This window comes from Mustela nivalis (assembly GCF_964662115.1).
Source record: "Mustela nivalis genome assembly, chromosome: 1".
In the NCBI taxonomy this organism is placed as follows: Eukaryota; Metazoa; Chordata; class Mammalia; order Carnivora; family Mustelidae; genus Mustela; species Mustela nivalis.
The window spans coordinates 207,330,302-207,356,009 of record NC_139020.1 but is presented as its reverse complement, the minus strand read 5'-3'; the positions used below and the strand labels follow the sequence as shown (position 1 = coordinate 207,356,009).

The window sequence follows — 25,708 nt, the reverse complement described above, 5'->3', positions numbered from 1 at the left end:
CGCTCCCCCGCCCTGCCCGCCCCTCCCCGCGCCCCTCCTCCCGCCCGCGCCGCCCGCCCGCTCCCTCTCCCCGGAGTGCGCCGCTTCCAAACTTTGTCTAAACTTTCACTTTCACAGCGCGGCGGCGGCGGCGGCGTTGGCGGCGGCGGCGGGCGAGGGTGACCGGCCGAGCGGCGGCGGCATGGAGTAGACGCGCAGCGGCGGCGGCAGCAGCGGACGCGAGAGGCAGCGGCGAGCGCGGCGGCGGCGGCGGCGGCGGCGGCGGCCCCGGAGCCGGCGGGGCCGAGCCTGCGAGCGGCGAGCGCGGGGCCGCGGGCCGGGCGGGCGCAGCGCGGCGGAGGCCGGAGGAGCCGAGCCGGAGCCGGAGCCCGAGCGCGGCCGCCGCCTGCCGGGCCTCCCCTCGCCGCGGCCGGCCGCCGCGCTCCCGCCTGGGCGCCCAGCTATGTACTCCCCGTACTGCCTCACCCAGGTACCGGCCGCCGCCCCTGGGCGACCGGGGAGGGGAGCGGGCGCAGGAGGCCGGCGGGCGGGCGGGAGGACGGACGGAGGGGGCGCGCGGCGGCCCGGTGGGGGGGGAGTGAGACTGCGGGCGGCCGAGGGGTGCAAGCCGTGCTGTGGGCAGTCCCTGCACGCAGGCGGGCGTCAGGGTGCGCGTGCGACCCTGGCCACCCGGAGGACTCCTGGTGGGGGCTCTGGGGGTGGCCGGCTGCGTGCGTGGCGCTGCCCCCGGAGCGAGGAGCGGGAGTGCGTGTGTGTGTATGTGTGTGTGTGTGTGTGGTGCGTGCGTGTGCGCGCGCGCTCGACTGGGGTGCGGTGGACTCCCGCCGACCGGTGGGCGACTGTGGCGTGCACCCGGGCAGCGTGGCCACTGGCAGTGGTTGCAGGGGTGACAGAGTGGCAGGGGGTTGTCCCGAGGGCTCGGAGCTGGGACTGGGTCCCGCGGCGCTCTGTGGGGCGGGCGCAGCTTTTCCGAGGGTGGCAGCGGCCGGTATGCGTGGCGGCGGCCCCTGCGTGCAGCCGGGGTGCCCGGGGCCGGCCGAGCGGCCCGGGCGTCGCCCCAAAGTCTTTGTTCAGGCCTCACATGGGAGCGGGGCTAAGAAAATGGCGGGGCTCCCAAATTTCGGAGGGTTAGGGGAGGGGAGGGAGGGACGGGCGCGCTGCCAGCCGGGGCCGCGCCTCTCGGCCGACCCTGGACGTCGCAGCCGCGGCCCCCCCACCGCCCCAAACTTTCCTCGGCGCAAACTTTCCGGCCCCAGCTACCCTGGCTGCGGCGCGGTGGACCGGGCGGGCCGGGGGAATCCCGTCCCGCCGCCCGGAGGCGGGAGGGGCGGGAGACAGCCGTGGATGCCGCCGACCGTGCTGCGGCCACGCCGTCGGGTCAGCCACGGGCACAACAGAGCCGACCTTGGCGCGCTGCGCGAGCAGAGCGCGTCCCGCCTCCAGCGAACTTCCCCGAGCGGCGCTCAGCGGTGGCAAAAGCGCGGGGGATGCCTGCCCTGGCACTCCACCTTCCCTGGGCCATGATACCCAGGCTCTGAGAGGGCACAAGAACTGTCCAGAGCCCCACAGTGGCCCTGGCAGTGCTGCCTGCGGGGGGCCAGGCTACTGCTGGGCATTGAGGACTCAGAAGAGGGGACACCTGGGGACTGCCTAGCCCTGCTTGCCAGTAGGGCCTGCGTGTGTAAGGAGAATCTTTAGGCCAGGCCTGGGGTCCTAATTGTCTCCTCTGCCCAGCCTGAGTCCTGCCAGCCTTCTGCCAAGTGTGCCCACAGATGGGAGTGGGAGTCCAAGTGAATACGGCTGCTACCAGGTGGCAGAGGGTGGCGAGGGGCGAGCGAGTTGGTCGGGGTTGTGTGTCAGCCGTGGCCGCACCACACTCCTAGATCCACAGATGCAAGTGCGTATGTGTGTGTCAATCTTGGGGTCTGCATGTGGCTTCTATGAGTTGGCGGGGGGGGGGGCAGGCCTGCATGGTACCGACATGTGTGTGGCCCAGGGAGCAGGTTTTCCTGTGCAAAACTGGGTGTGAGTGTTGGTGAGGATACAAAGGTACATGTATGTATCACAGTATGCATGGAGGTGTAAGCAGGCACTCTGGCCACTGTGGCAGCCTGGGGGACCCCCCCCCAGATCTGTGCCTCTGATGGACAAATCACTCTATCTTGGGTCCCATGACAACCCTGCCCACCCAGCGGGGTCTGAGCTGTGGCTGCCTTTGGGGCTATGCTTGGCTGGACTACGTGCTGGTGTTTCGGGGGCCTAGTGGGGTCAAGACCCCATGCTTGAGTCGCCCCTTCCCCACCAGCTACCCGCCCAGCAGCCTGGCCTGCCCCCTGAGCCCTGGGTAAGACTTGGTACCCTGGGAAAGAAAATGCCAGCCAGTCCACTGGTGATAAGACCAGGAAGGGTCTGGGGTAGCAACCGGACTCAGGGGCATGACCAAGGCTTGAGTCTGTGACACCCCAGAGCAAGGGCTCAGCTCTGTGTCACAGGCCTGAGTGTGTCAGGGTGGATGGGGAGGAAGGGGCGCATGGTCTCTCTGGGTGGCACCTTTCAGCTCCGAGCAGGCGGCGGCTGTCAGCTGGTCAGCAGGGTCTGTCTGCCCCTCCCGACAGTCACATCTCTTGGATCCAGAGTCTCTGTTTTTACAAATCTTTCTGCTTCCGTAATTTGCCCAGCCAGTCTCTGTCTTTTTCTCTGTCTCTGTCTCTATATCTGTTTGCTCTGCCCCTTTTCTGTCTCTCTCTCTTTCTCTGTCTCTCTTTCTTAGCCTCTGTCCTTCCATATCTCTGACTGTCCCTGTCTCTCCCTGTCTCTGTCTCTGACTTTGGTTCTGTCCCCGTCTCTGCTTCCCCCCACCCCCCGCCATGAGTCTCGGACTCTCTCTGTCTCTCTGGCCTCTCTCTCTCTCTCTCGCTCTCTCGCTCTCTCTCCCCCTTTTTTTCAAACCAGAATTGGCTTCGATTTTAAAGTCAATAAATGATTGAGCAGGAACGAGCTTGGAGCAGCGGGGCCCTGGCGGGGAAAGGCACTGTGGGCGAGGGGGAAGGGCGGGGGGTTGGGGGGGGAATCTCCTTCTGGAAAAAGCATCGAAATCCAGGGCGGCTGGGCGGGGCGCTTGCTGGCGCTGCTTGAGCCCACTGCGGCCCTAGGCCTGAGTCCTCCGCAGACAGGAGGGGGTGGATGGATGGGACCCCTTCCCCAGCAAACAGACACACACTAGAATGAGGACATACATTACATCACCGCCACCCCCAAAATGGGGACATGAATGACCCGCTCAGGCTGATCATCCAGACACACGGCCATGGAGGAGCCTGCAGACACAGGAAACGGTGGATCCGTGTTCGCTCCCACCCCCAACACACACACACAAACACACAGGCGCGCCCCCCTTGAGATGGGATATGTGTATCGACATAGGCTTACGAAGACACAGCCGTATCTCCCGGATACACTTGGATACACGCCGACTCAAGTGTGTGTTCACCCCTGCGCTTGCTCACACAGACTCAAGGACAGATAGATGGACAGACACATGCTTTTATATAAGACGTAACCCTCTTGGCTCACCTGGGTGTGCACAGATCCATGCACACAGGCCGACATTTCGGGCCACACAGCCACGTGAGCAGCAGAATGTTCACACACCCCTGTTTTTGTGAAGCCGCACACACAATCCTTCCAGGGCAGGGGCTGTGGGCTGGGGCCTCCCCGATGCCCCCACCTCAGCTCTCTCTTTGGGGCACCATGGCCACGTTTCTGTCCCCACAATGCTATTGCTCCCTGTCCTGGCACAGTGTAGCGCCCCCTTTTAATGGTGCCTTTTCCCCCTGGCTCTGGCCCTACCTGCTTCATGCCCGCTTCTGGGATAGGAGGTGTGTGTAGGCATGAGCGGGGATGGGGCAGGCCGTGCTGGGGGCTAGCTTGGACTCAGATGTTTTGAGGCTGGACCAGGCAGGCCATGCTTGGGGCCAAGGGCTCTGCTGGGTTAATGGTGGGGGGCGGGCAGGATGCTCTCTTCTTGCTGGGTGCTGGAGTCAAGGGTTTTTGCTGAGCCAGGAATGTCTTGTGAGGCTTCAAGGGTCCCCGATGGAGGCTGTGGGTGCAGAAGTCAAGAATTGGGCTTTGTTGTTAGATGGCACAGGGTTTGAACTCTGGGTCTACATCTTCTAATCCTGTGACTTGAACTGCAGATTTTCCTGGTCCGTAGAATGGGTAATAAGAGCCCCTAACTCTTGGACCGTGATTAGGCTTTAGCGCAGAGCCTGGCCTGTAGCACATGTTCAGGAAATGGAATGACTTGTCATCTTGGTTATCATCATTAGGTTTCCCCTAGGCCTTCCCAACTGAGGGAAGAGTACTTCTAGGCGGGTGGAAGGCAGGGAGGAGCACCTCCCAACCATAGAAGTTCTAGAAGACTGCCTGGAGGAGGAAGCCAGAAACGAGTTTGGGAGGAGGGAAGCCGGTTCATGGCCCAGCTCTTTCCCTTGGGTGGAGTCCTATCAGCCAGGCAGAGGGCAGCAGGGGTTCAAGCAGGGAGAGGGGATGTTAGGGGTGGGCAAGGGACAGGAAGGGAGGGACGAGTCCTGTAATGCCCCGCAGCGACCAGATACCTTTTTGGGGGCCACTGGTTACCCTGACCCTTTCCCTAGTCTCGACCCTAGCCTCAACCAGGCCCACTTTGAGGCTGGGCTCTGAGGCCTTGTTCTGGAGCATGTAGGAGCATCCAAACGTGAGGGGGGCAAAGAGCCTGGAGTTGGGGGTGGGTCTTGATGACTTCAGGGACGTCTGCATGGCTCCAGAGCTGCTTCTGCATTTGGACATGAGTGGTATCACCTGAGTCCACCATAGGGCTAGGACACATATGGGGGAATCCTATGTGGGCACCTGGCAGGGTCAGGCAGCCACTGGGGGTGTGCATAGGGGATGGGCACACAGCTGTGGCCGCCAGTGTAACTCCCCTGGTAGCGAGTGTCTGATCGCTGGCTTCCATCTGCAACCTGCTGGGAGCCTGGCCTTTTTTTTTTTTTTTTTTCATATTGGTCCTTGTTCTATCTGCCCTTGAAGCACAAATTTGGGGTCTCTCACTTCCCTCCAGCTGGACCAAGAGAGGCAGAGGATGCATAGACACCTGTGTTTTCCTCCAACAAAGTGCAGAGGATGGGCTCCTGCACACCCCCCCCCGCCCACTGAGCTGGGGTAGGGAAAGAAGGGTGTGTATTCATTTTCCCATCCCCGAAGCCCCAGATGTGGAGGCAAAGGAGCCAGGAGGAGGGCCGTGAATGGCTAACTGGCTTCTTCTGGATCTGCGTGTGTTCACTGGTGTGTCGGGCTTGAGAGCCACCATTTTGCTGTAGGTGGCCATGTGGCGCAAGCGTCAGCACGGGTCCGTCTGCCAGTTTCTCCAGGTCTCCAAGTGTCCGTAATTGGGTGCCGCCTGCCTGTGTCTCCAGGGGTCATCCCAAGCTCCATCTCTCCGTATCTGGGAACCATAGAGTTGCGGGTGCGTGTCCCTGTGTTTATCGGGTGCCTAGTGTCGTCTTTGTGTCATGGTGCCCCTGTAGCATGTCAGTGTGCCACTAAGTGTATTCTCTGGCTGTCTGACGGTCACAGCCAAGGTTGTATTGGTGTGGCTTCCCATGCACGTCGACCTATGTTGGCGAACGTATCAATGCCTGGGTCTCCGGGTGTCACCTGCCTGTGGCATTTTGCGTGCTGGGCTTGTCCCTGTGGCCACCAAAGCGTATCTCACCACGAGGGCCGCCTCTCCTTGGCCCCCTTTGGCTTCCTGGCAGCGTGTGAAATGCCTGCTATGGCGGCCAGGCTAGCGGCTGGGAGCAGGCCGGCCTCTCCATGGCTTCCCATGAGGTCGGGCAGCCGCGGTGGCCCCGCTGTGGGCCCCGCCCGTGCCCCTGGCCCGGCATGGACAGAAGCCCGTTGTGTGGCGAGGTGCGGGTGTGTGTTTGGGCCGCCCACAGGCCTCCCTCTGTCTGCCGGGTGCGCATTGATCTTGGCTTCTGCCTATGTCCGTCCTGGCCTGGCCAGCTGGGGTGTCCGGCTGTCTCTGTGGGCCTGAGCCCTCCGCCCCCGCTGCCCCCCGCCATCAAGCCTGCCCTGGGTCCCACACCTCCCATGCCACCCGCTGTCCCTCCGAGGCTCTGAGAGCTCAGATTTGGAAACCGAGGCCCCCCTTCTTTCTCTCTCTTTCTCTCCTCTCTCCTCCCCTCCTCCCGCTCCCTCTCTCCCTCTCTCTCTCCTCCTGCCAAACGCGTCTTGGCTCCGTCTGAATATCTCTCCTCCTCGATTTTTGGCTCCAGCTCTGGGCGCGTTCACTAAAAGAAGGGCTAGCTCCCCCCTTCCCTGCCCCCCCTCCTCGCCGCCTCCCCCCTCCTGAGGAGCCCCTCCGAGAGCGGGAGTGGCCGTGTGTAGGGGCCTGGGCCCCCCAAGTGGGCTTGGCCAAGGGGGCACAGGCCTGATGGGTGAGGGGGCTGGGTGGAGGGGGCCTGGCAGCCTGAGGGGGGCCAGCAGCCAGGGTGACCGTGCTGCCTGGCTGGCCGGGCGGGCAGGTGGGGAGGGGTCGGGGGCATGGAGCTGGGGTGTCTGGCTTCTGGTGGGGCTGGCAGGCCTCTGTGAGGCGCAGCTGTGCCCAGAACTCGGAGCTGTGTTTGCCACCACTACCGATGTGGCTGCGCCAGCCGGGGAGGGGGGAGGCGGGTGGCGGGCACTGCGGCGATCCGTAGCCAATCGGAAGCCAGGGTTGCACTGGGGAGCTTTCCCCCTACTGGGGCCCCACCCTGAGGGGAGCTGGGGGTGGTAGCCAGCAGTGGGCAGGGGGCAGTGCCACCATCACTGCTGAGGACCCTGCCCCCCTTGGCAGAAAGCTCTGTGCCAGCCTCCCTGGCACAGATCGGGCATGGGCAGGGGTCCGTCCCCACCTGAATCTGTGGGAGCCAAGACGGAGAAAGGGGCAACTCAGAGGTGCACCCTACCACCTTGGCCTGGGGAAGCGGCTCTCAGTCCCAGGACAGTTGGGACCAAGGGGTGGGGGGCAAAGCATCCGGAGATTTCACCCCCTACATACTGGCTTCCGCAGAATCATCTTAGGGGTTTATTCTGGGTCCGTCTCACACAAAGTCGTACACTGTCACCGGCACGCGCGGGCATAGCACACCTTCCTAAATCAGGAGCGCACAGACACGGGCGGCCCCACACAAAGGGACTTGCCTTTCCACACAAACACCTAGAGATGCCCGCCCCACCCGAACACGTCAGCGTGGGCTACCTTTGCGGGGACGTGCACATGGGTACACGGGGTCCTTCAATCACAGGCCACGAGCTGCACAGCACAGACACATGCCTCGCTGTGGCCCAACACACAGGACCACGGAGTGTCGCACGGACCCACAGACACTCGGCGAGAAGCACATGGCACGTGCACGAATTAACACTGTCAGACTCCCAGAAACATACACACGAGCACGGATGCACTCCCGCCCACCATCACAGAGGAGCACATGCACACAGCCACACACTCACAGACACACAGCGATACACACACGCTTGGCAATGTCTGGGAACATATTTGGTCATCACACTTGGAGGGGAGCTGGCTACTGGCACCTTCCGAGGGGAAGCCAGGGACGCTGTCCCGCCCCCTCCAGCGCACGAGACGCCCCCCCCCCCACCACCAACGGTGATCCAGTCCCCTGATGTCAACAGTGCTGAAGCGGCGACATTCAGCCCGAATCCTCTCAGACACACACAGTCACACACACATGGGCACCATGGATACTCATCACACACGCAGGTGCATGTGTGTGTGCACACACACACGGACAAGATGCTGTCAGTGCCGCACACACAGTCTTGCTCGTCGGGACCCAGGTGTTGTCACAAATGCGACCTCATCCCCATACATAAGCCCAGGCACAGACGGTGTGGAGTTACAGTCCCGAGTTGCCCCAGTGCGTGTGGATGAGCGTCACAACCACACAGGCGTTCACGCCGGGGTTACACCTGGCTCTGTTTGGAAATGGCGGCTGACCGCTGGAACCTGCCCTCCTTGGGCCTCCCCTCTGCCTGCCTGCCCTCTGGCTGTCTTTGAGCCTCTAATTCCACTACCTTGACCTCTCCAGATAGAATTTGGGACTCTGAATCCCTGTGCTGGTTTGTCACACCTGAGGGGAAGAAGCGTGAGAACCCACATGCCTGGGCTGGCCCAAGACACCCCAGTCCTCTGGCCCAGCGGCCCCACTCTAACTGTCCTGCTTCTGGAAGCCATCAAGACAGTCCGGGAGGGAGGCGAGGCTAATTTCTGAAACTCTTGTCCTCCGTGAGGCTGACTCCTTAATCCTCTGGCCATGGACTCTTCATTTCTGACTCTGGAGAAAGAAAAGCGAGGGCTGGCAGATTCGCACAGGGAGAAAGCATTTTATGGGATTATAATGAGATGTCCTAAAAACTGTAGTGATAGCTAAAGCGTGCTGTATGCTTGCTGTGTTGTACCCTGTGCTAAGTGCCTTCCCAGCTTGTCCCCAGAATCCTTCCATGTGAGGCAGGCGTGGCAGGGGTTAGCTGTGGCTGTGTGTGCGCTACTCTGTGTGCAGATGACAGTATAATAAGGCAGGGTTTCTTCAGTTTGGCACTGTTGGCATTTGGGACACTTGGACGTTATTAGGAGAGCAGGGGCTCTGAGCCAACTTCCTGGGTTTGAATCCTGGTTCATTCATTAGCTGTGTGACCTTGGGCAACTCACTGAACCTCTCTGTGCCTCTAGTTTCCTCTCACAGGGTTATGGTAAGGATGACAGGAGTTGGCTTATAGGAAGTGCTTTAAAGTAGTGCTTAATGTGAAGTAAGTGCTTGGTTTTATAGATGAGAAGCTAAGAGAAGAGATATCTAGCGCCAGGGTCAAGGGCTCGGAGGTGATAGAGCCTGAGCCTCTTCTCTGATTGCCACGACTCCAAATCCTCCTGATGGGGACAGAATCGCAGCTTCTTTTCTGGCCTTTACCAAATTTCAGAGTGAGCCTGTACATTCCCCACCCCCACCCCCACCATGTGAAGCTTGCCCCAGCTGTCAGCACTGGAACCCTCCTTACCACCCTGACCTTCAGATCTTCTTCCTTCCAGGACTCAGAGTGAGAGTGGGTGGTCGGCTCACCCACTCTGCACCACCACTGGCCCGGCTTGCCTTCACTCCCCCGACGGGGCGTGATGTCTTCTCCCACACCTTGCTGGGCACCCAGCTGGAGCCCGAGTGCTGGGGGTGCTGCCGGGGGCCTGTGCATTCCTTCAACAAATATCTACTCAGCACCTCCCCGGTGCCAGGCCCTGTTCTAGGCCCTGGGGGCTCAGCAGAGAGCAAAATCAGCAGAGGTGCCAGCCCCGGTGGGAGGGCAGACAGTGAACCTGAAAAACAAGGGAGTGTCCAGTCCTTGAGACAGTGATAGGTGCGAGGAGGAGGACAGGTAGGGCCCTCGGAAGAGCTGGGCAGCTGCTGTTTTAGCAGAGGCGGTCTGAGAGGCGTCGTGGCCTGTCGCTGACCTGCCACTCAGCGTAGCTCTACCACAGCTCAAGCATGGCCTCACAGGCCCTTTTCCCTCTCGAGAGGGGGCAGTCCGGAGGTCAAGGGTATGAGGCTTAACCTGGTTGCCCCCACCGCCTGCCTCCGTGCGTGGCCTGTTGTTGGTGCAGCCTGAGATCATCCATTATCCGTGTTTGTGGATATACCGTATGCTGCCCGCCCAAGACGGGGAGACAAGATGGCTGGGGTTTCTCCTGTGCAGAAATTGGGCCTCGATGGGCACCCGGTGTTCTCAGCCCTGCCCTGCTGCTCTGAGCTGGGGGTGGGGCAGGGGCAGCTGGTGGCCCGGAGTGGCACTTCCACCTGGGCCCCTCGATTTAGCTCCCCCGGGGCGGGCCCAGTTTATTTTTACCCCAGCCCGTCACTTTGGCAGTGCCAGGCCGCGCCATCTTTGTAGGGTCTTGGGGACCTGCCCACGGGCTCGAGAGGACCTGGCTTTGTCCGTTGGACCTCTGATTTCTGCGGGGCCCCCATATTCCTCCACCCCCAAAGTTCTAGATGTGAGGGCTCTGGGCTGGGGCTGGTGGGGTCAGCGCTGCCGGCTGGCAACCACCGTGCCCAGCCTGGTGGCATTTGGCTTGGCGCCCTGCCCGCCCGCCACCCCCACCCCATGCCCGGGCAGAGCCCAGCGGCTGCTGCTGCCAGTCTCCATTTCAAAGCTTGGGGTGGGGGTGGGGGAGCGTTGGGCGCCTCCCGGCCCCCTGCCTGTCCCGTGCCACCTGGGGCTTGTCCCCCCATGCCTGCTCCCCGGAAGGCCCAAGACTGCTTTTCTCGCTCCCCTTTTGCAGCCCAGAGCTCCGCAAGGATGCCCGCCTGGCTTCCATCTTCCCTGCTCGTTTCTTCCCTTGCTTGCTTGCTTGCCTGTAATGGCTCACCATTTTTGGCATCTCCTCCTCCTCCCCCTCCCATAGGCACCAACCTCACTTCCAAACCCGCCATTGCTGGCTCTCAGGCCTTCTCTGCTGCCTGGGGCCGGGACCCTGGAAATGAGGGTTTGGGAAGGCTGGCTCTGTGGGCACCAGGGGCTTTCTGGGTGCGTGCGTGCGTGTGTGTGTGTGTGTGTGTATGCATGTCTGGAGGGGGACACAGGCCCTGAGCCAGCTTGTACAACCTGCCTCAAGGCTGGCAGAGCTGGGCTCTGGAAAGGGGGCAGCACAGAAGAGTGTAGACCCTTCCATTTCTAACCAGACCCAGGGACAATCAGCCTCTGGGCCACCCGGAGACCAGGGTGGGCATTCTTGCCAAAGTCCAGGGCCTGGACTGGCAAAAGCAAGGCTTTTCTCTGTGGGGTGCCCAGATCTTCCCCCCAGCCCCCCGGGTCGCCCGGGGCCTTCAGGATTCCTGCTCCTTCTCTCTGGAGCTTTGGTGAGGGGAACTAAGCCCCATGTTGGGCACTCGTGCCCCAAGAGGGGCAAGGGACTTCGGAGGAACCGGTTTACTCCCCCCACCCCACCCCAAGCCCGCTGCCCGGGCCTCTCTGCCTCTCTCGGCACTAAACAAAGTTTGCTAAGTAACTTCAAATGTTATTTGAGGACGGCCTGGCCTCAGCCCAAGGCGGCCCTGTGGAAACTTGTTTTTCGCTGCCGAGGCTGCAAGTATCAAAGACACACTTTCGGGGGGGGGGGCTGCTTCGATGCCTCTCCCCACTCTGTGGCAGGGGCTGGCCCTGAATGGACACACAGACGCACAGAGGCCCGTACCGACAGAGGGACACATACATCATTCTGTGGCTTGCACACCAGACACACGACAGCCGAGGACCACAGCCCATGCCATCACGCACAAAACCTACACATCCTGACACACCAGGAGGCGGGCGGGGTTCACAGGGGGCTGCCCCCAGCCCACAGGGCCTGGGATTTTTCCAGCCGCGAGGTTTCTCCAAACCCGAAGTCCTCTATCCTCAGGTCTCCTGGGCGCAAGCTGGTGCTCGGGCAAGTCCCTTCCCCTCACTCAGCCTCAGTTTCCCCAGCTGTAAAGGGAAGAGGTGGGCCGGGGTGGTAAAAGAAGTAGAATCCCACACAAATTAGGAGAATCCCCGGCTTTTCTCCCCCTCTGGCTGGGTTGATATGCAGCGTCCCTAAGATCAGGGGTCTGAGCGCGGAACCTGGGACACAGTGCCCTTCCGCATCAGTGGGTGTTTCTGCCAGTCCTGACCTCCCACCCACACAACCTGATGTGTGTCCAGCCCGACTGGAGGCCCCAGCCTCAAGCAGCTCCAGGTTCTCCAGGTCCCAGGCAAGTCTCCGGTCTTCTCACCTTCTCCCTCCATTTTTCCCCCTGGCTTTTCTGGAGCTTTCCCCATATCCCTCCTTTCTCTTGGTCTCCACCATCCCTGTCCAGGCCTGGAGCTCAGGGAAAGTGTGGGAAATAGGCTTGGGGTGTAGGCCCCCCACTGAAGCCAGCCAGACCTGGGGTCCTTCACACCCTGAGATTCCTGATGACCAATCCCGGGGTCTTCCGAACTCAAGCAAGAAGCAGGGGGCCGGGGGACCCGAGTTGACAATAGTGGGTGCAGGGGCGGCTTTATCATAGGGCCCCTCTGACCGGTCATCTACTAAGGTTTGCAAGCAAGTGGAGTCCCACTGGACACGACAGAAAGGTCAAGGCCTGAGGGGCCACTGGACCCTGAGAGCCTCCCCCTTCCACTGTCAGCCAGAGCCTCACTGAGGGAGGTTTCGGGAGTCCCCCAGCCCCAGCCCCACACACCGCCTCATCTCCACTCACAGTCGGTACCCGCAACACCCCGCCACCCGCAGTCTGTCGCGCAGTGACAGCCTGTCACAGGCAGTGCGCACACCGGCACAATCTGTCGTCCACGCACAGTCTCACACACAACCTGTCACACACACGCACACACACACAGCGGCACAGTCGCACGCACAGCCAGCCTCACGCGATCACACCAAGCGTCACAGCTTGTCACAGCCATAGACTCCTCACAATAAAAATAACAGCTACCAACTCCACAGCAGTTATGCCTGGGCAGCAGGCGGAGTGTGTGTGTGTGTGTGTGTGCGCGCGCGCGCGTGCTTGTGTGTGTGTGTGCGCATGCGCGCGCACATGACCTCCTGTAACCCTCCCAATGTGAGGCAGGTATGAGTAACCTGTTTTACAGATGAGGCAACAGAGGCCACAAGGTCAAGTGCCAAGGTCATGGGGCTGGAAGTGGGGGAGGGAGAAATTACTCAGTCAGGCCCCCAGGGGCAAGCAAGGCTTAAACAGGTCACCCTACTTTTCAACTCACTCCTATTCAGCGGAGACTCCCCCTCTTGGCCCTCCCTGTGGGAGTTCCCTTCCCATTCCCCGGATGGGCAGAACTGAGGTTCTAAGCAGTCCAGCCAAGAAACAGGGAAGGGGCCTCAAACTGTCTGCCCTCTCCTGCGGAAATTTGAGCCCTGCTCTCCACCCCAAATGCTATTTGGCTCCTCACCCGCGCATGGGGTTGCAGGATTCCCGGTGCGGGAGCATTTGACTGGGGCCAGGGTCTCAGTCCATGGGCTGGGGGAGGGGGAGAATGAGTGGGAGAGTGGGAAGTTGGCAGCTGTGGGCACTGGCGAGGTCCCTCACCCCAAGCCAGGTTCCAGAGTCTAGGGCTGCCCAGCACCCCTGCTCCCCAAGGCTCTCTGCATTCCAGGACGAATCTCCTCCTCCCCTGCTGCCGGCTTCCCTCACTTTCCCCTTCTTTGTTCCACCCCTGCTGCTCCCCGGGGCTTCCCCCGTTTGAGCTGCGTTGGCCAAAACCAACACGCCTCCAGTGACTTCCCGCCGCTGAGGCTGGCTGGGCAGCTGGCCCTGCCCCCTGGCCTGCTCAGGGGTTACATCCAGGCTCTGCTGGCCTCAACGGTGGCCCCAGCACACATGTCTGCTCCTAGGGGGCTCGAAAACCCAAGCGGGTGGCCCCCCGGGGCAGCATCCCGGTGCCCTCTGGCACTGGAATGCCTGTGTCTGACAACCCAGCAGGCCACGCAGGCGGGCTCTCAAGGGCACGCATAAGCACGCTCTCTCACAGAGGCTTAGACGTGGTCCCCCAGGGGGATCCCAGGCACCACCAGTTCATATGCACGCATAGGCCTAACCCCTAGTGAGACTGCAAGGAGCACACAAGCCCATAAACTCGCCCTTGCCCGACATCAGATGGGGTCCCCCTCACACACACACACACACACACCCCGCACACATATCACATGCTCTCCCCCGCCTTTTGCCCAGACCTGGCTCTGAGCACTGGTACTGCCCTGTGCCCCCATGGGTGTGCTGGGCTCCGGTGAGTCGGCAAGCCTACAGGACTGCTGATGCCCGCACACGTGGCTCCAGGCCCACGCAGGTACACACCTCCCCAGCCTGCACACGCGTGTGTTTCACGTGAGCTGCACACCTGCCAGGCCGCCCAGGGCACCTGGCTCCAAAGCGGCATTCAGGTTGTTGGGGGAGGAGACCGGGAAGCGGAGGCCTAATTCCCCCCACCGCCCTGCCGGATTTCTCTTAGAACACCCGCCTTCCCAAATGTCCCTGGGGTGAAGGCGAGAGCCCCAGAGCTGCTACTCAGTGGCACCCCTGCATGTGACATATATATATATTGGAAATTTGTACTTTATATATATAGTTTACATAGAACCTCCCCCCATTGCTGCTCCACGTTTGCAGTTGGATTTTTACCATCCCCCCACTCGGCTTAGTCCCAAACCTGCAAACCCTTTTTCACCAAGCAGGGACATGGGGCCAGGCAGCATCAGCCTTCCCCCCTCCCTCTGTGGACGCCCCACGTTTTTTAAAGGCCGGGCCACACCAACAAATCCTGCAGCACTCCCCGAAACACAATCGCGGGGGTGGGTGCTGGCGGCCAGACGTTGCTTTTTGGTGTGTGTTTGCTGTTGCTGCTTAAATTAATCCTGAGTGACGGCCCACAATTCCTCTCCACAAAGAGGCCATTTAATGCCCCCTCCTCGGGCGAAACTTCCATTTGCCCCCCTGAGTCCAGCTTGGTAGCTCAGACCCTGCCCTGGCCTCCTGGCCTTCCCCTCAGGTGCGCCTGGGGCAGAGGCAGATTCCCCTTGGACACCCCACCAGGGACCGCAGGAGCCAGTGGGTGCATTTTGGAGGGGTGGGAGGTATCTTAAAATAGAAGCACATTGCTGAGCAGAGGTGGGGCAGGGGTTGTATCAGGACTCCCTAGATGGTCCCACTGCCCAACGGTAGCGCTTTGATGCCCCAACCAGGCCACCTCCAACATCACCCAGAAGATATCTGGCACCCCCCACCTTAAGTGGGTGCATCCCATCATGTGCCTTTGCAAACCCCTGCAGAAAGTTGCCCCCAGGGCCATGCACTAGCCCCAGCACATGCATATGCCCCTTGCCAGGTGCAAAAGGTGTTCTTTATCCTTGTGGCATTCCCGGACCTGCTACAATTAGCTCACGCTGGGAATGGGGGTGGGGGCACAGGAGGATGGAGGTCGTGGGGAGGCCTTCTCCTGGCCTCAGGCAGAGGGAGGGCTGTGTTCTTTCCACGCGGCAGGCAGGACACGGGTGCTGACAGTCACCGTCACCTGCACTGCACACCACGGGGTGGAAACGACAGGGACAACATACCCCTCGATGGTGCGGATGACCCCGGCCCTGGGGCACCAGAGGACCGTTGGCCCGGCGCAAAGTTGGGCGTGCGCGTGCGCGCAGAGGCAAAAAGGCGGGAAGCCGTCGTCGTCGTCGTCATGCGACCAGACGAGAGTCTGTGCGCCTGTGCGCACGACGGCTGGGTCACTTGGGCGGAACCGCGCCAGGCGCTGAGCGAGGACTGAGGACCACTGCCTCCGCGGGCAGGTGACGGGAGACCGGGAACAGGTGTGAAGGAGTAGAGCGGAGAATGACGCCTCTGCGGGGCCTCAGGCCGGGTCCCCGCGGGGGTCCTCGCCTCCCCTGCCCCGCGCCCAGCTGGCAGGGCTCCCTTCCACCCGCGCACGGCCTAACCCCTCGCGGCGACCAGCCCAAAGTGACCCCGCGTGGCGTCGAGGGCCTGCCGGCTTCGCGTTCCGGGGCCCTCGCCATTTGCAGCAGCAGAGGCCGCCGCCAGAAGGGGCTCAAATGGCGGCGTTTTGGCCCGTCGGCCTCTTGGGTCCCCGGGCGCTCCGGGTGGGGCCGTGGGCCGCCTTTGCTTAAGTTCCCTCTTCCGTGCCCATCCGGATCCCCGACCGGGGCTAACGCGCGCGAAGGCTTTGCAATGAGCGCGATGCTGATAATTCCTGTAATTCTTTAGTCGCGCGGAGGACTTTTGGGACGAAATGCCCCCAGAATCTGCAGGCAACCTTAGGGCGCCAATCTGGAGAGGGTCCCTTCACTGCCCCCCCATCGTGCGCGCGTCGCTGCCTCCAGACCCCAGGCCTCCCTCCCATTTCTCTCCCAGCCGCTGCTCCTTTGGTGGGGGGGGAGTAAGGGAGGGGAAATTTAGCAGGGGAGATTTTTGTTTGTTCCGAGGGTTGGCTGGGTTTGGGGGCGTTTGGCCTCCAGCAGGCACCGGGAAGAAATGTGACTAAGTGGCAGAAAATGTGCTTTCCCTTCCCCTCTCCCCTGCCTTCAGGCCGCGGGAGTTGCGCAGTCTCCAACAACGTTCAAAAAAAAAAAAAAAAAAATTCCCCTCAGATCCCCTCCGGTCAATACTGCCTTTCCTCTCACGGATGACTTCTTGAATTTGGGGTGCTAAGTCCCCCCCTTTCCCATTTCTCCCAGCCATTCTGCAGCACAAGGTGGGCTGGCTTGTGGCGGTAAGGGATGGAAAAGCGGGAAAGGATCGAGTGCGCAGAGTGGGCCCGACTTAACCCGTCGGAGGAGGCTGGTGTCCCGAGGAAGTCACCCAGCGGCCCCTCTGGAACTCAAGCAGCACCCCAGCCTTCAGTGAAAGTGCCCTGGGGGCCCTCCCGCCGGCCCATCGGAAACCAGTCATTAACGCTGACTTCTCATTGTCCAAATTACTTAAATGCGCTTTGGTGGTGTTAGGTCCTTTTACTTTTCCATGTGCAGATGACTCAGCCTACTCCAGCTGCGCCTGGGGAGGTGACCTGGGCAGCGGCTGACCCTGCACCCTGAACCCAGAGGCGGCCCATCCCAGCAGCACCTCCCTGGCCCCAGGCTCCCAGACCACACTTGGCTCCCTCCTCCCCTTATATTACAGGTCATCTTTTCCCTCCTTTTTTTAAAAAAAAAAAATATTTTTAAGATTTTAAGAGTTTTGTTACTTTTTTTTTTTTTTTTTTAAAGCGTGAGACAGAGGCTGATGGAAACGGGCTGTTAAAAAAAGAAAGAAATACATGCCGGTGGCACTCTGTGGAGCTGGCGAGCCTCGCCTGCCTCACGACTGAGTTTTTGGTCGCCAGTTCCCTCGTAGAACCGGGCATGGGCACCTGGGGTATCCACTGCTGAAAAGGCACTATAGAAATGCAAGGAATTATTATGATTTTAATAAAATTGTGTCTCATTTAGGAGCGCGCTTCTGCGCTGCCTCTGTCGTCGGAGCCCGGGTTTGCCGCGGCAAAGTCTGTAATCAGAGAAAAATACCAGCTTTGTTGAGGGTTAGAATGTATCATTGGCTAATGTGTGTGGTTTTTTTTTTTTTTAAATAATGCTAAGCATTGGAATAATTAAAGAGTGAGAAATAACTCGTCTCTTCTCTCCCCTCGTCATTGTCTTATTTAAGGGTGAAAAGCGGGCTTTTAGGCAGAGCTGGTTAGTTTTAATGCGGGCTTTTTTTTTCTCGCCCGCCTGTCCCTCCGCTCCGGTCTGATTCGCAAATCCCCAAACTGGCACAAGCCGGGAAACTTGCGGCAGCCGTTCTTCTCCTGGAGTTGGAGCCTCGCTTTCCTTTTTTCCCCTCTTTCAGAGACAACCCTCTCCTCTTCCCTCCCCCGCCTCTGGGCCCTGACCCACTGCCTGGTTTGCGCTAGAGCGATTTAAAAAAGAAAGAAAGGAAGAAAGGAGCCGGGCTCTGGTACCCCTGTGCCAGCCGAGGGCGCGTTTCCCAGGCGGCGGGCTGGTGGGAAAGTCAAACCGGGTGGGGGGTGTGGGGTCTCAGAGGCAGTCTTGATGCCTACTCTGCACTCCCCCCCACAAAAAAGAATCAAGTATTTCTAAAGATCGAAGGATTAGAGGGCTCAGATCCCTTGTCATATTTTAAAATCAAGCTGAACAGTTCTTTCTTCTCGGCCCCATACGCAATAGGAAGTGAAAATTCGGTCCTTGAGCCCGACTTGGCAGCCCCGCAGCCCGTGGTAGGGGAGAAGAACTGCCCACTTGGGCTGGGCCTGGCGTCCAGCCCCAGGACAGTGCTACCACCACCTACCGGGCCTAGGTTTGAGGCCGGAGAGCGGAGTACAGGGCCAGTGGTGGGCATCGCTTGGGAAGATGTGGGAATTGAGGAAAGGGCGCTTCATCAGGGCTTCGGAGGTTTCCTTCGGGCTGGTGGGATGCAAAGTGGCTGCCCTGGCCCTTCCCCCAGTTGTGGGGTGGATGGGCTCAGAAAAGGGGGTTTCTGTAGTGCTTGGGGAAGTCGCAGCTCCCTGTGAGAAAGGAAAGGGAAAAGTGAGCAAGAAATGGGGGTAGGGACTAGTGCCCACAGGCACTGCTTCGAGTTGCAAAGGAGTTATTTATTTGCTTCAGGTGTTTTTAATTAAATGTGTTTCTCTTTTATTTTCCTTGTTATTTGGTGCTTAGACTTTTCCGCGATCCCTTGCATTTTGTCTTTTTACATAAGCAGAACCCCCCCCCTCCTTGGAGAGATATTGTGGGAGGTACTTTGCCTTCAGTGCTTTCTCTTTCCTGCTTTTTTTAAAATTTAATTTTAAAATTATAAAGTAAATTTAGTGCGAGTGAAAGTGAGGGGGGAGCCAGCTGGGGCTGGAGCCAGGGAAAGGGGGAGGCAGATGCAGCAGGGTTGGGCCTCCCTTCCAGGGCAGCTCTGCCCCAGGAACCCCTCACTCCTCTCCCTGATAGACTTTTGGGGACTGGTATGAGGGCAGCCTGCCTGGATGGGGTGCTCATTTACCCTCCCGGAATCCCTGGCTCTGCAGAGCCACTTTTTCACCCATTATGCTCCACACCCCTGAGGGCCCAGGTCTCTGCCTTCGGGGCGGGGTGCACGGGGAGTCTCTCACTCCCCCTTGGTCACTATGACTGTTGGCTTTCAGCTTGGTGGGCCCTGTTTGTCCACCACACACACGCCCGGCTGGTCTGTTACCCCGCTGCACAGTTGGTTGCCCTGTTGATGGGATCAGAGCCGGGCAGGCACAGAGAGAGACAGAGACAGAGAGGCACGAAACCCCGCTGCAGAATTTGAGGGGCTTCTCTTCACCGCAGTTTGTTTGGTTTTTTTTTTTTTTTTTTTGGTGGTCACATGAGTAGCGTATGCTGCTCTGTTAACACATGTGTATACGTAGGTGCTCGAACTTGACATTACTGGTGGGGGCAGGAGCTGTTTCTAAGGCCTAGAAACTCCGAGAACTCTAAAGTTAAAAGCTAAAGTCCTGTTCAGCGGTGCTGAAAATGTTCTATTTCTTAATCTGGGTGGGGTCACACAGGTGTGTTCACTTTGTGACACTGTATCGAGCGCCAGGCTTAGAAGTGTTCGATCTTCTCTACTTTTTAGGCATTTCAGTTAAGACGTTTATATAAAAAGAAAAAAAAAAAAAGGAAGACCCAGCCTCAAAAGAAAAGGCCTTCCCTAACAAAATAATAATGATAATAAATGATGATTTAAATAAGAATGTCCTCCAGCCGGCTTTGCTTAGGTCTCCCGCTAAAGAATGGTGGGAGGGCTTGTAAAAATTAGTGGGCTGATAAAAAAGCTCGCAGGCGTGTGGCCCACGAGGCTTCCAGACCCATCCGTGCGTGCACCGAGTGCCAGGAAACTGCCGGCAGACTCAGGTCTAGCTGTAGGATTTTGAACATCTCAGGACCAAAGGATGAAAAGTGGTAAGGAAGAAGTTACGTGCCAATTACATTTTGCTGTCAACATCTGGAAAGCAAAATTGCAGCTGTTCTCCCTGCCCCCCCCCTTACCACCTCTTCTTTTTTTCTGCACACTTAAATTTTTGTATGCATGCCATCCATATTTCGGTTTTCTGCTCTGTTAAAACATCTTCACGGGTCTGTTCAAATCGAGTTGTTGGGTTTGGGCTTTAAAAAAATATATCTATATGTCTCTCCTAGTATGACAGTATAATTTTTGGAGCAATCTATTTGAACAGGCTGTCCATTAGTTGATAATCCCTTCCCTGTTCTTTCCCCTTCTCGGCCTTCCCAGGACTGTTTAGGCCAGAAGCTTCGGGGAGAACGCTCTCGGCTGCCCTCGCCTCTGCTCTGGGCAGGTACTATAGTTTCACCCTCCACGGCCCTTCTGCGGTGTTTTTGTTTTCCCTTCGCCCCCCAAAAATATTTGAACCAAAAAGCCTCTTTTTTTTTTCCTCCACCCACAGCAAACTGAAAGGGCTAGTGAACCGTGATTCAACAGAGCGAGGGCGCCTCTTTTCTTCCTTAGCATTAATTAACTCAAGTTCGTTAGGACGTTGGGTCTGTCGCCCACAGTTTTCTCTTGTGTGTGCTGAATCGGGTCATAGAGGGAGACTTCCCGTGCAAACAGTTTGTGTTGGAGCCGGAGGACACAGAGGGGGAGAGAGGGTGAGAAAGAAAGCCAGCCGGAGAGGGACGGATTGTGGCCGAGGGGTGGCCAGGTCCTGAGCTCCCCGGCACCCTGGTGCCAGCCTCCGCAGGGGCTAGCCACCAGGGGAATGAGGATTCTCGAGTTTTCTTGGCCATGATCCTGATAATAAATTAGTTGGGGGGAGCAACACATTTTGAGGGATTGAAAAATGTCTTCCTTCCAACTCCTCAAATGGTACATTTTGGGGAAGCCCGCTTGCCCAGACAGGGCCAGCCCAGCTCCCCTGAGCCCTCAGGCAGTGAAAAACCCAGGCTGTTTCTATCCTAGCCACCCTGCTCTCTGCCCCCGGCTCTGGGCACTGCCTGTTGCCGCAGCAACTGCAAGAAATAGGCTTTCTGTGGGCCAAGGGTGCGAGCAGTGCAGCCCGGTGGAGGAGACGGGGGATCGGAGAAACTCTCCTCTTGCCGCGGCCCTTCTGCCTTCTGTCCTGTGGCCGGGAGTTGGGGAGGCGGAGTGGACCAGGTAGAGCAGGGGGGTGTCCCTTCGGATCGGGACGGAGCTCCTGAAGAGGGCCTGGGAAGCCCACGAGAGGGGTCTCAGAGGGGCAGGGGAGGGAGAGGAACACCTTCCCTGGAGGATCCCCAAGCCTTTTGTGGGGTCCGGGGTTACAGCTGGCCTCGGGCAAACAGTCAACATTTTGCCATTCGCTCTAGCCTTCTCTCTGGCCCTCTGGATATTTTTACTGGGAATGGCGGATCCCACACCGACCTCATCTTCACGGGCTGGTTTCCCCTTGCCATGCTTTTGTCAGTATTTTCAGTTCTCCCCGAAAGTTGTAAAGCTGGCTTGTGGGGTTCTCCCTTCTTCCAGGCGGCCTTGGCCATCGTGGAGTGACACTTTCCAGTCGCACCAGGTGGGTGAGACTCAGGCTCTGCCCTGCTCTTGCCCCTCAGAGCCCGTGGTAGTCCTCTGCCTTGCGCGCCCCGCGGAGGAGGATCCCCGCGTAGGGAGGGCAGGGCTCTGGCCTTCCCGGTTTTATTTCTATTTGGTGACACAAGGAAGCTTCAAGCTAAATAGTGAATTAAAGGACTTGGGTTTTTGTTTTCTAGTATCTGTAGAGGATGAAAGTCCATTTCCAGATGCACTAAAGAGAATAGATGGTCTTCCCAAGACCTGTATTTCTACCCTATTTTATTTGGTGCCAGGAGGGTGAGGGGAGATGTGCCTGGAGCAGGGTAGTGTTTGGAGCCAGAACGAGGCTGCCTGTTGGCCCGATCCCAGGCCACCGCTCCCAGTTTGTAGACAGGAGGAGAAAAAGAAGGGAAAGGGAGGCGGTTTTATAGGAGAGGAATGTGGGGCCTGGTTCTGATGCAGGCCGTGTCCTAGACCCAGCATGGGGGTGCGGGGCAGTTCCATTCAGCAAGCCGGAGGACGCTAGAAAAATCGTGTGGGGCTGCCTTTCCTGAGCAGAGGAAAACAGGCCCAAGTCAGCCAAAAACCCGCTTTGTCCAAATTCTGTGAGCCTCCTCGCAATGTGCATTTTCTGGTTTCCATGCCTGGCATTTCCAGATTCTTGGATGATTTTACTCTGGCTGCAGAGCCCCATCCCGCCTCCCCCCACCCCTGCCCAGAGAGGGGAGGCCCCACCTACCTCTAGGATAAGCAGCCTGGCCCCTTCCTTTTGCTTCATACAGTTCTCTTTCCACCTTTGCCCCAGAGTCCGGACACTGCCTTTTTCCCTGCCTTCTTGTGACCCTTCTTCTGTGGGACAAGAGGGGAGATGTTGGGGTTACAAAGTTGACCCCTTTCTGTTGGGGCCAAGGATGAATTATAAAATCCCAAGAATTGGGCAGAGTAATCAGGGCTCTATTTGTGGCTTTTTAAAATCTCCTGCTTCCTTTTTCACCCAGGCTGCAGATAGGCAGTAGTAAAATGGTTACTGAAATATCTGGTTGGTCCTAGGAAGGTTTTATTTGCACTCACTGTGTATAGTTATCCAAATTAGCATGGCCATACATACGTAAATATATATATATATATGTGTGTAGCATGTGTCCAGGGTCGTCTGAGAGAATAAATCTGGGTCTCAAAGCAAGTAGTTTGTGGACAAATAGGATTTTTGTAAACATAAGGAACAGTGGCCCTGTCTTTAAAGATATAACTTACGCTTCTGGACATTTCACTGTTGGCAGGTATGGTCGCTTTCAAAACCTGTCTCAAGCTGGGAAAATTAGTTTGTTTCCTTGAAGACTTTTGAATACTGAGTGAAGTTCTGTATGAATTTTCCTATTTTCCCTTAAATAATCCACAAGACTTCATTTGTTTTGCGGAGTTTTGGAAAACCACACATTTTACTTTCTTGTGATAGAAGCAGTCATTTTCCTTAAGTTTTTCTTTTTTGCCCCTGACCCAGAGCCCTTGTCTTTTGTCCTTGTTCCTTGTTTTCTTCTTTTTTTCTCTTCTTTTTTTTCTTTTTTCTTTCCTTTCCTTTTCTTAATTTTCTTTTCTTTTTCCTTTTTGGTCCTGTCTTCTCTCCCTCCATCTTTGCCTTTCTTTCTTTGCAGTTTTGGGCCCAACTTGGCTTTTTCTCTCCAGGTTTGGCTTTCTTCTCTTTCTCTTCCTCTTTCTCTCTCTCTCTCTTTCGCTCGCTCACTCGCTCTTTTCCTCTTTTTCTGTGGTCTGATCAGTTTGTTTCTTTTGGAGGCACATTATTGCTAGTGATGGCTGAAACTGCCATGAGTATTTCTGAAATGTTTCAGTGAAAACTGTTGCTTTAAAAAAAAAATCATATTCTATATACTTGACAGTAAAAGAGGCCTTTCTCTCCCAAAGGCAGAAAAATTCCTTTCCACAAACTAAAAACCGCATGTTAATTTTAAAAGTCTTATCTCTGGCTTCTTGATTTTTCTTTTAAGTGAAGAAAATACCTTTCCCCCCAATTTGTCTGCTTTTACATTATTTTTCCCCCCTTGTATTTAGTTTTCTTCTTTGCTCCCTGCTGTCACCAATATCACTGGCTCCCTCTCCCTGGTTTTTTTCTCTCATTCTCTTCCCTCCTCCCCTCTCCTTCTCAGAGGCCTGCCTGTCCCCTTGCTTCCTCCATCCCCTGAACCCTTGCACTTGTGGGTGACTCAGCCCTTGGAGAAGCCTTGAATTGTCTGAATGGTTGTGTCTTGGCTCTTGTCCGCGTGCAGGGTGCAGAGCCTCTGAGCCCTCAACCCAGGCGGGAGGGGAGAAGGGAAGGAGGCTGGGTCTGGGACAGGTAATCTTCTAACAGAGCCTGCACTCTCTTAACAAAAGGGGGACAGTCCCCTTTTGTCTGGGGCTCCTGAGGGGCGTGTCCAGGGCCTAGAGCCACCACCAGTGGCATGGAGGAGGAGGCTGCAGCGGTAGGGGCACACCAAGTGTTTCTAATGGAACCTGAGTGAGTCCTCTCTGTGTGTGCCCACAGAAGAGAGAGAGACCTTCTCCCCTCCCTCCCAAGCCTTAGGAATACCCTGGCCTCAGGCCTCTCTTCCAGAAAACTCCCCCACACACCCTAGACAGTGGCCCCTGTGGGAACAGGGTGAGCGGAGAGTGCTCCCTGGGAATCCACTCTGCCCACCTTCAAGGTTACGACAACTGGCAGGAGAAGGACAATTGACGATTGTTCTCCTTCCGTGTTACTCTCCTGGGAAGGGCCTGTTGCTCCTCCTGTTCAGGGAGCATTTGAGGGGGCGCACTGTGCTCTGTGTAGATCCCTGAGGCTCTATTGAGAAACTCCACTGGCCCTCCTGGGTCACTTCTCGGTCCAAATCTCTCTGCCACTCCCCCGACCTTTGACCCTTCCCTCCATCCCAGAGTGAATCGAGGATTTTGTCCGGTTTCCTTAACTTCCGCATGGACCCTCCCATCCGCCATCTCCCCACCACTCACCCAGGTGTACAACCCATGCTGAGCGCATCTCTTCCAGCCGGCTCCGTGGTCTGTGAGACGGAATATGCCAGAATCCTCCAGGAGGCCCGTGTTGGCCATTTTCTGTTTGGTGTCTAATATTTAGTATAAATCAGAATGCCAGAAAAACACCCAGGTGCTGAATATAAACTCACTTCTGGTTTTTACCATCTCATCTCCACTCTAGAAAGTAAGAGTGCTTCTCTCAAGGTGGAGAGGCCGGGTTTGGTATCTTATGTCACTCAGTTAACATCTTTGGCTAATTGGACTGAAGCTGGTTATTAACATGATGTTAATTATTGAACGCTACTCTAAGAGGCCTGTCCGCAATGACACCTGCCTTCTGCTGGCTCACCTCTGTTTCTCTTGGTGTCAGCTGTGAGCTCACTTCAGACCACTCAGCTCAGGACCTGGAGCCCAGACCGGGGTCCCAGGTGCTGGCCGGCGTCTTTCCCTTTGTCAGGGCTCAGCACCAGCCCAGGGCTGCTTCACACCCCAGGTGTTCTTCCGGGAACCTTTCTGCCAGCATAAAGGCCACGGAGCACAGGGTTTCAGATGGGGAAGGAAGGGGCAGGAGTGAGCAGTGACCTTTCTTCCCCCTCCCCATGCCAGCTGAGGGCTGAGCCTCGCCTGGGGAGAGGGCAGCTGTAGAGACAGCTCCGAGCCGGATCAGCCTCTCCCTGTCTGTTCGAGGTCTCTGCCCTTCTTTTAATAACTGTCTCCTCCTTACAGCTTCTGCAAGGCCCGAAGCAGGCTGCTCTGTAGCCCCTGGCAGAGAGAACCCCATGGAGATGGCACTCACCCCAGGCCTCCCTCTCCCGGACTCACCCTCCCACCTGGCTGGGAGGGAGGCCCCTTCCCCATGACTCAGTTTCCCCAAAGTTGTCCTGCTTTTCCAGCTAGAGCCCTTTCCTTTCCGTTTTGCTGTTTCCTGCCTTCGATTTCTCCCTTTCGTATGGGTTTCTTTGCACACTGGTGCACCCTGCTCCTCCGTAGGGATTTGGGCCCTTTCTTCGGAATTGAATTGGGGGGGGGGGTAGGTGAGTATTGCCTCTCCTCCAACCAAGAAACACTAAACACGGATCAAGTGGAGAGGGTGAAGCTGGAGAAAGCCAAGAATGGAGTGGCTGGGGCTTGGGGGAGGCCTCCGCGCAAGACTCAGTCACTGTTCGGAAGTAGTGTCCGTCTTCCTGCCTTTGTCACTTCTCCCTGGGATTGGCTGTTGTGTTTGTGGCTGCATGTAGTGCTTGTCAGCGGAGTGCTGTGACAGGAGGCTATTTTAATAAACTGTTGCAGTTTCTCGAGCCGAGCTGCATTGCGTTGGCATCCCTCGTCACCGCTAATGGAGCGTGCGTGGCTGGGTGTGGGCTGAGGGAGGCGGTCGAGCTCGCTGGGGGCCTGGGGGTGGGTGGGGGGGGCCGTCTGGTCTGGGAGTTCTCCTGCCAGCGGCAGCCGGGCCGGGGAGGAAGGGGTGGCCGCACCCTGGGCGCCAGGTCCCTGCCCTGGAAGTGCTGCTGGCATGGACACTTTCCGAGCTCTTTTTC

The 25,708-nt window shown here is 57.9% G+C and overlaps 2 protein-coding genes across 2 annotated transcripts in view; one reads left to right on the top strand and one right to left on the bottom strand.

Moving 5' to 3' along the window:
- The first annotated feature begins 313 nt into the window (after nucleotides 1-313).
- The window catches only part of NFIX (nuclear factor I X), a 97,583-nt gene continuing 72,188 nt past the window's right edge, over nucleotides 314-25,708 (top strand). The window contains exon 1 of the mRNA XM_082729975.1: nucleotides 314-469. Coding sequence (XP_082586101.1) covers nucleotides 443-469 — 27 coding nt within the window. The 5' untranslated portion in view covers nucleotides 314-442. The remainder of the gene's footprint in view (nucleotides 470-25,708) is intronic.
- LOC309864510 (uncharacterized protein) lies at nucleotides 17,016-24,913 on the bottom strand. The gene is made up of 4 exons (XM_082730104.1): nucleotides 24,147-24,913; nucleotides 21,883-21,992; nucleotides 17,916-18,132; nucleotides 17,016-17,114 (listed from the first exon to the last, which is right to left on the bottom strand). Exons 1-4 carry the CDS (start codon nucleotides 24,172-24,174, stop codon nucleotides 17,056-17,058), a joined length of 414 nt encoding a protein of 137 aa, XP_082586230.1. The 5' UTR covers nucleotides 24,175-24,913; the 3' UTR covers nucleotides 17,016-17,055.

Excerpts from the sequence above, each read along its gene's own strand:
- LOC309864510 (XM_082730104.1), bottom strand. The coding sequence starts at position 24,174 with ATGCGCTCAGCATGGGTTGTACACCTGG. Across the intron at positions 18,133-21,882 it reads CCAGGCTGCTTATCCTAGAG|GGAGCTGCGACTTCCCCAAG; the intron begins GTAGGTGGGGCC and ends CCTTTCTCACAG. Across the intron at positions 17,115-17,915 it reads CGGCCTCAAACCTAGGCCCG|ACTTTGCCGCGGCAAACCCG; the intron begins GTAGGTGGTGGT and ends CTCTGATTACAG.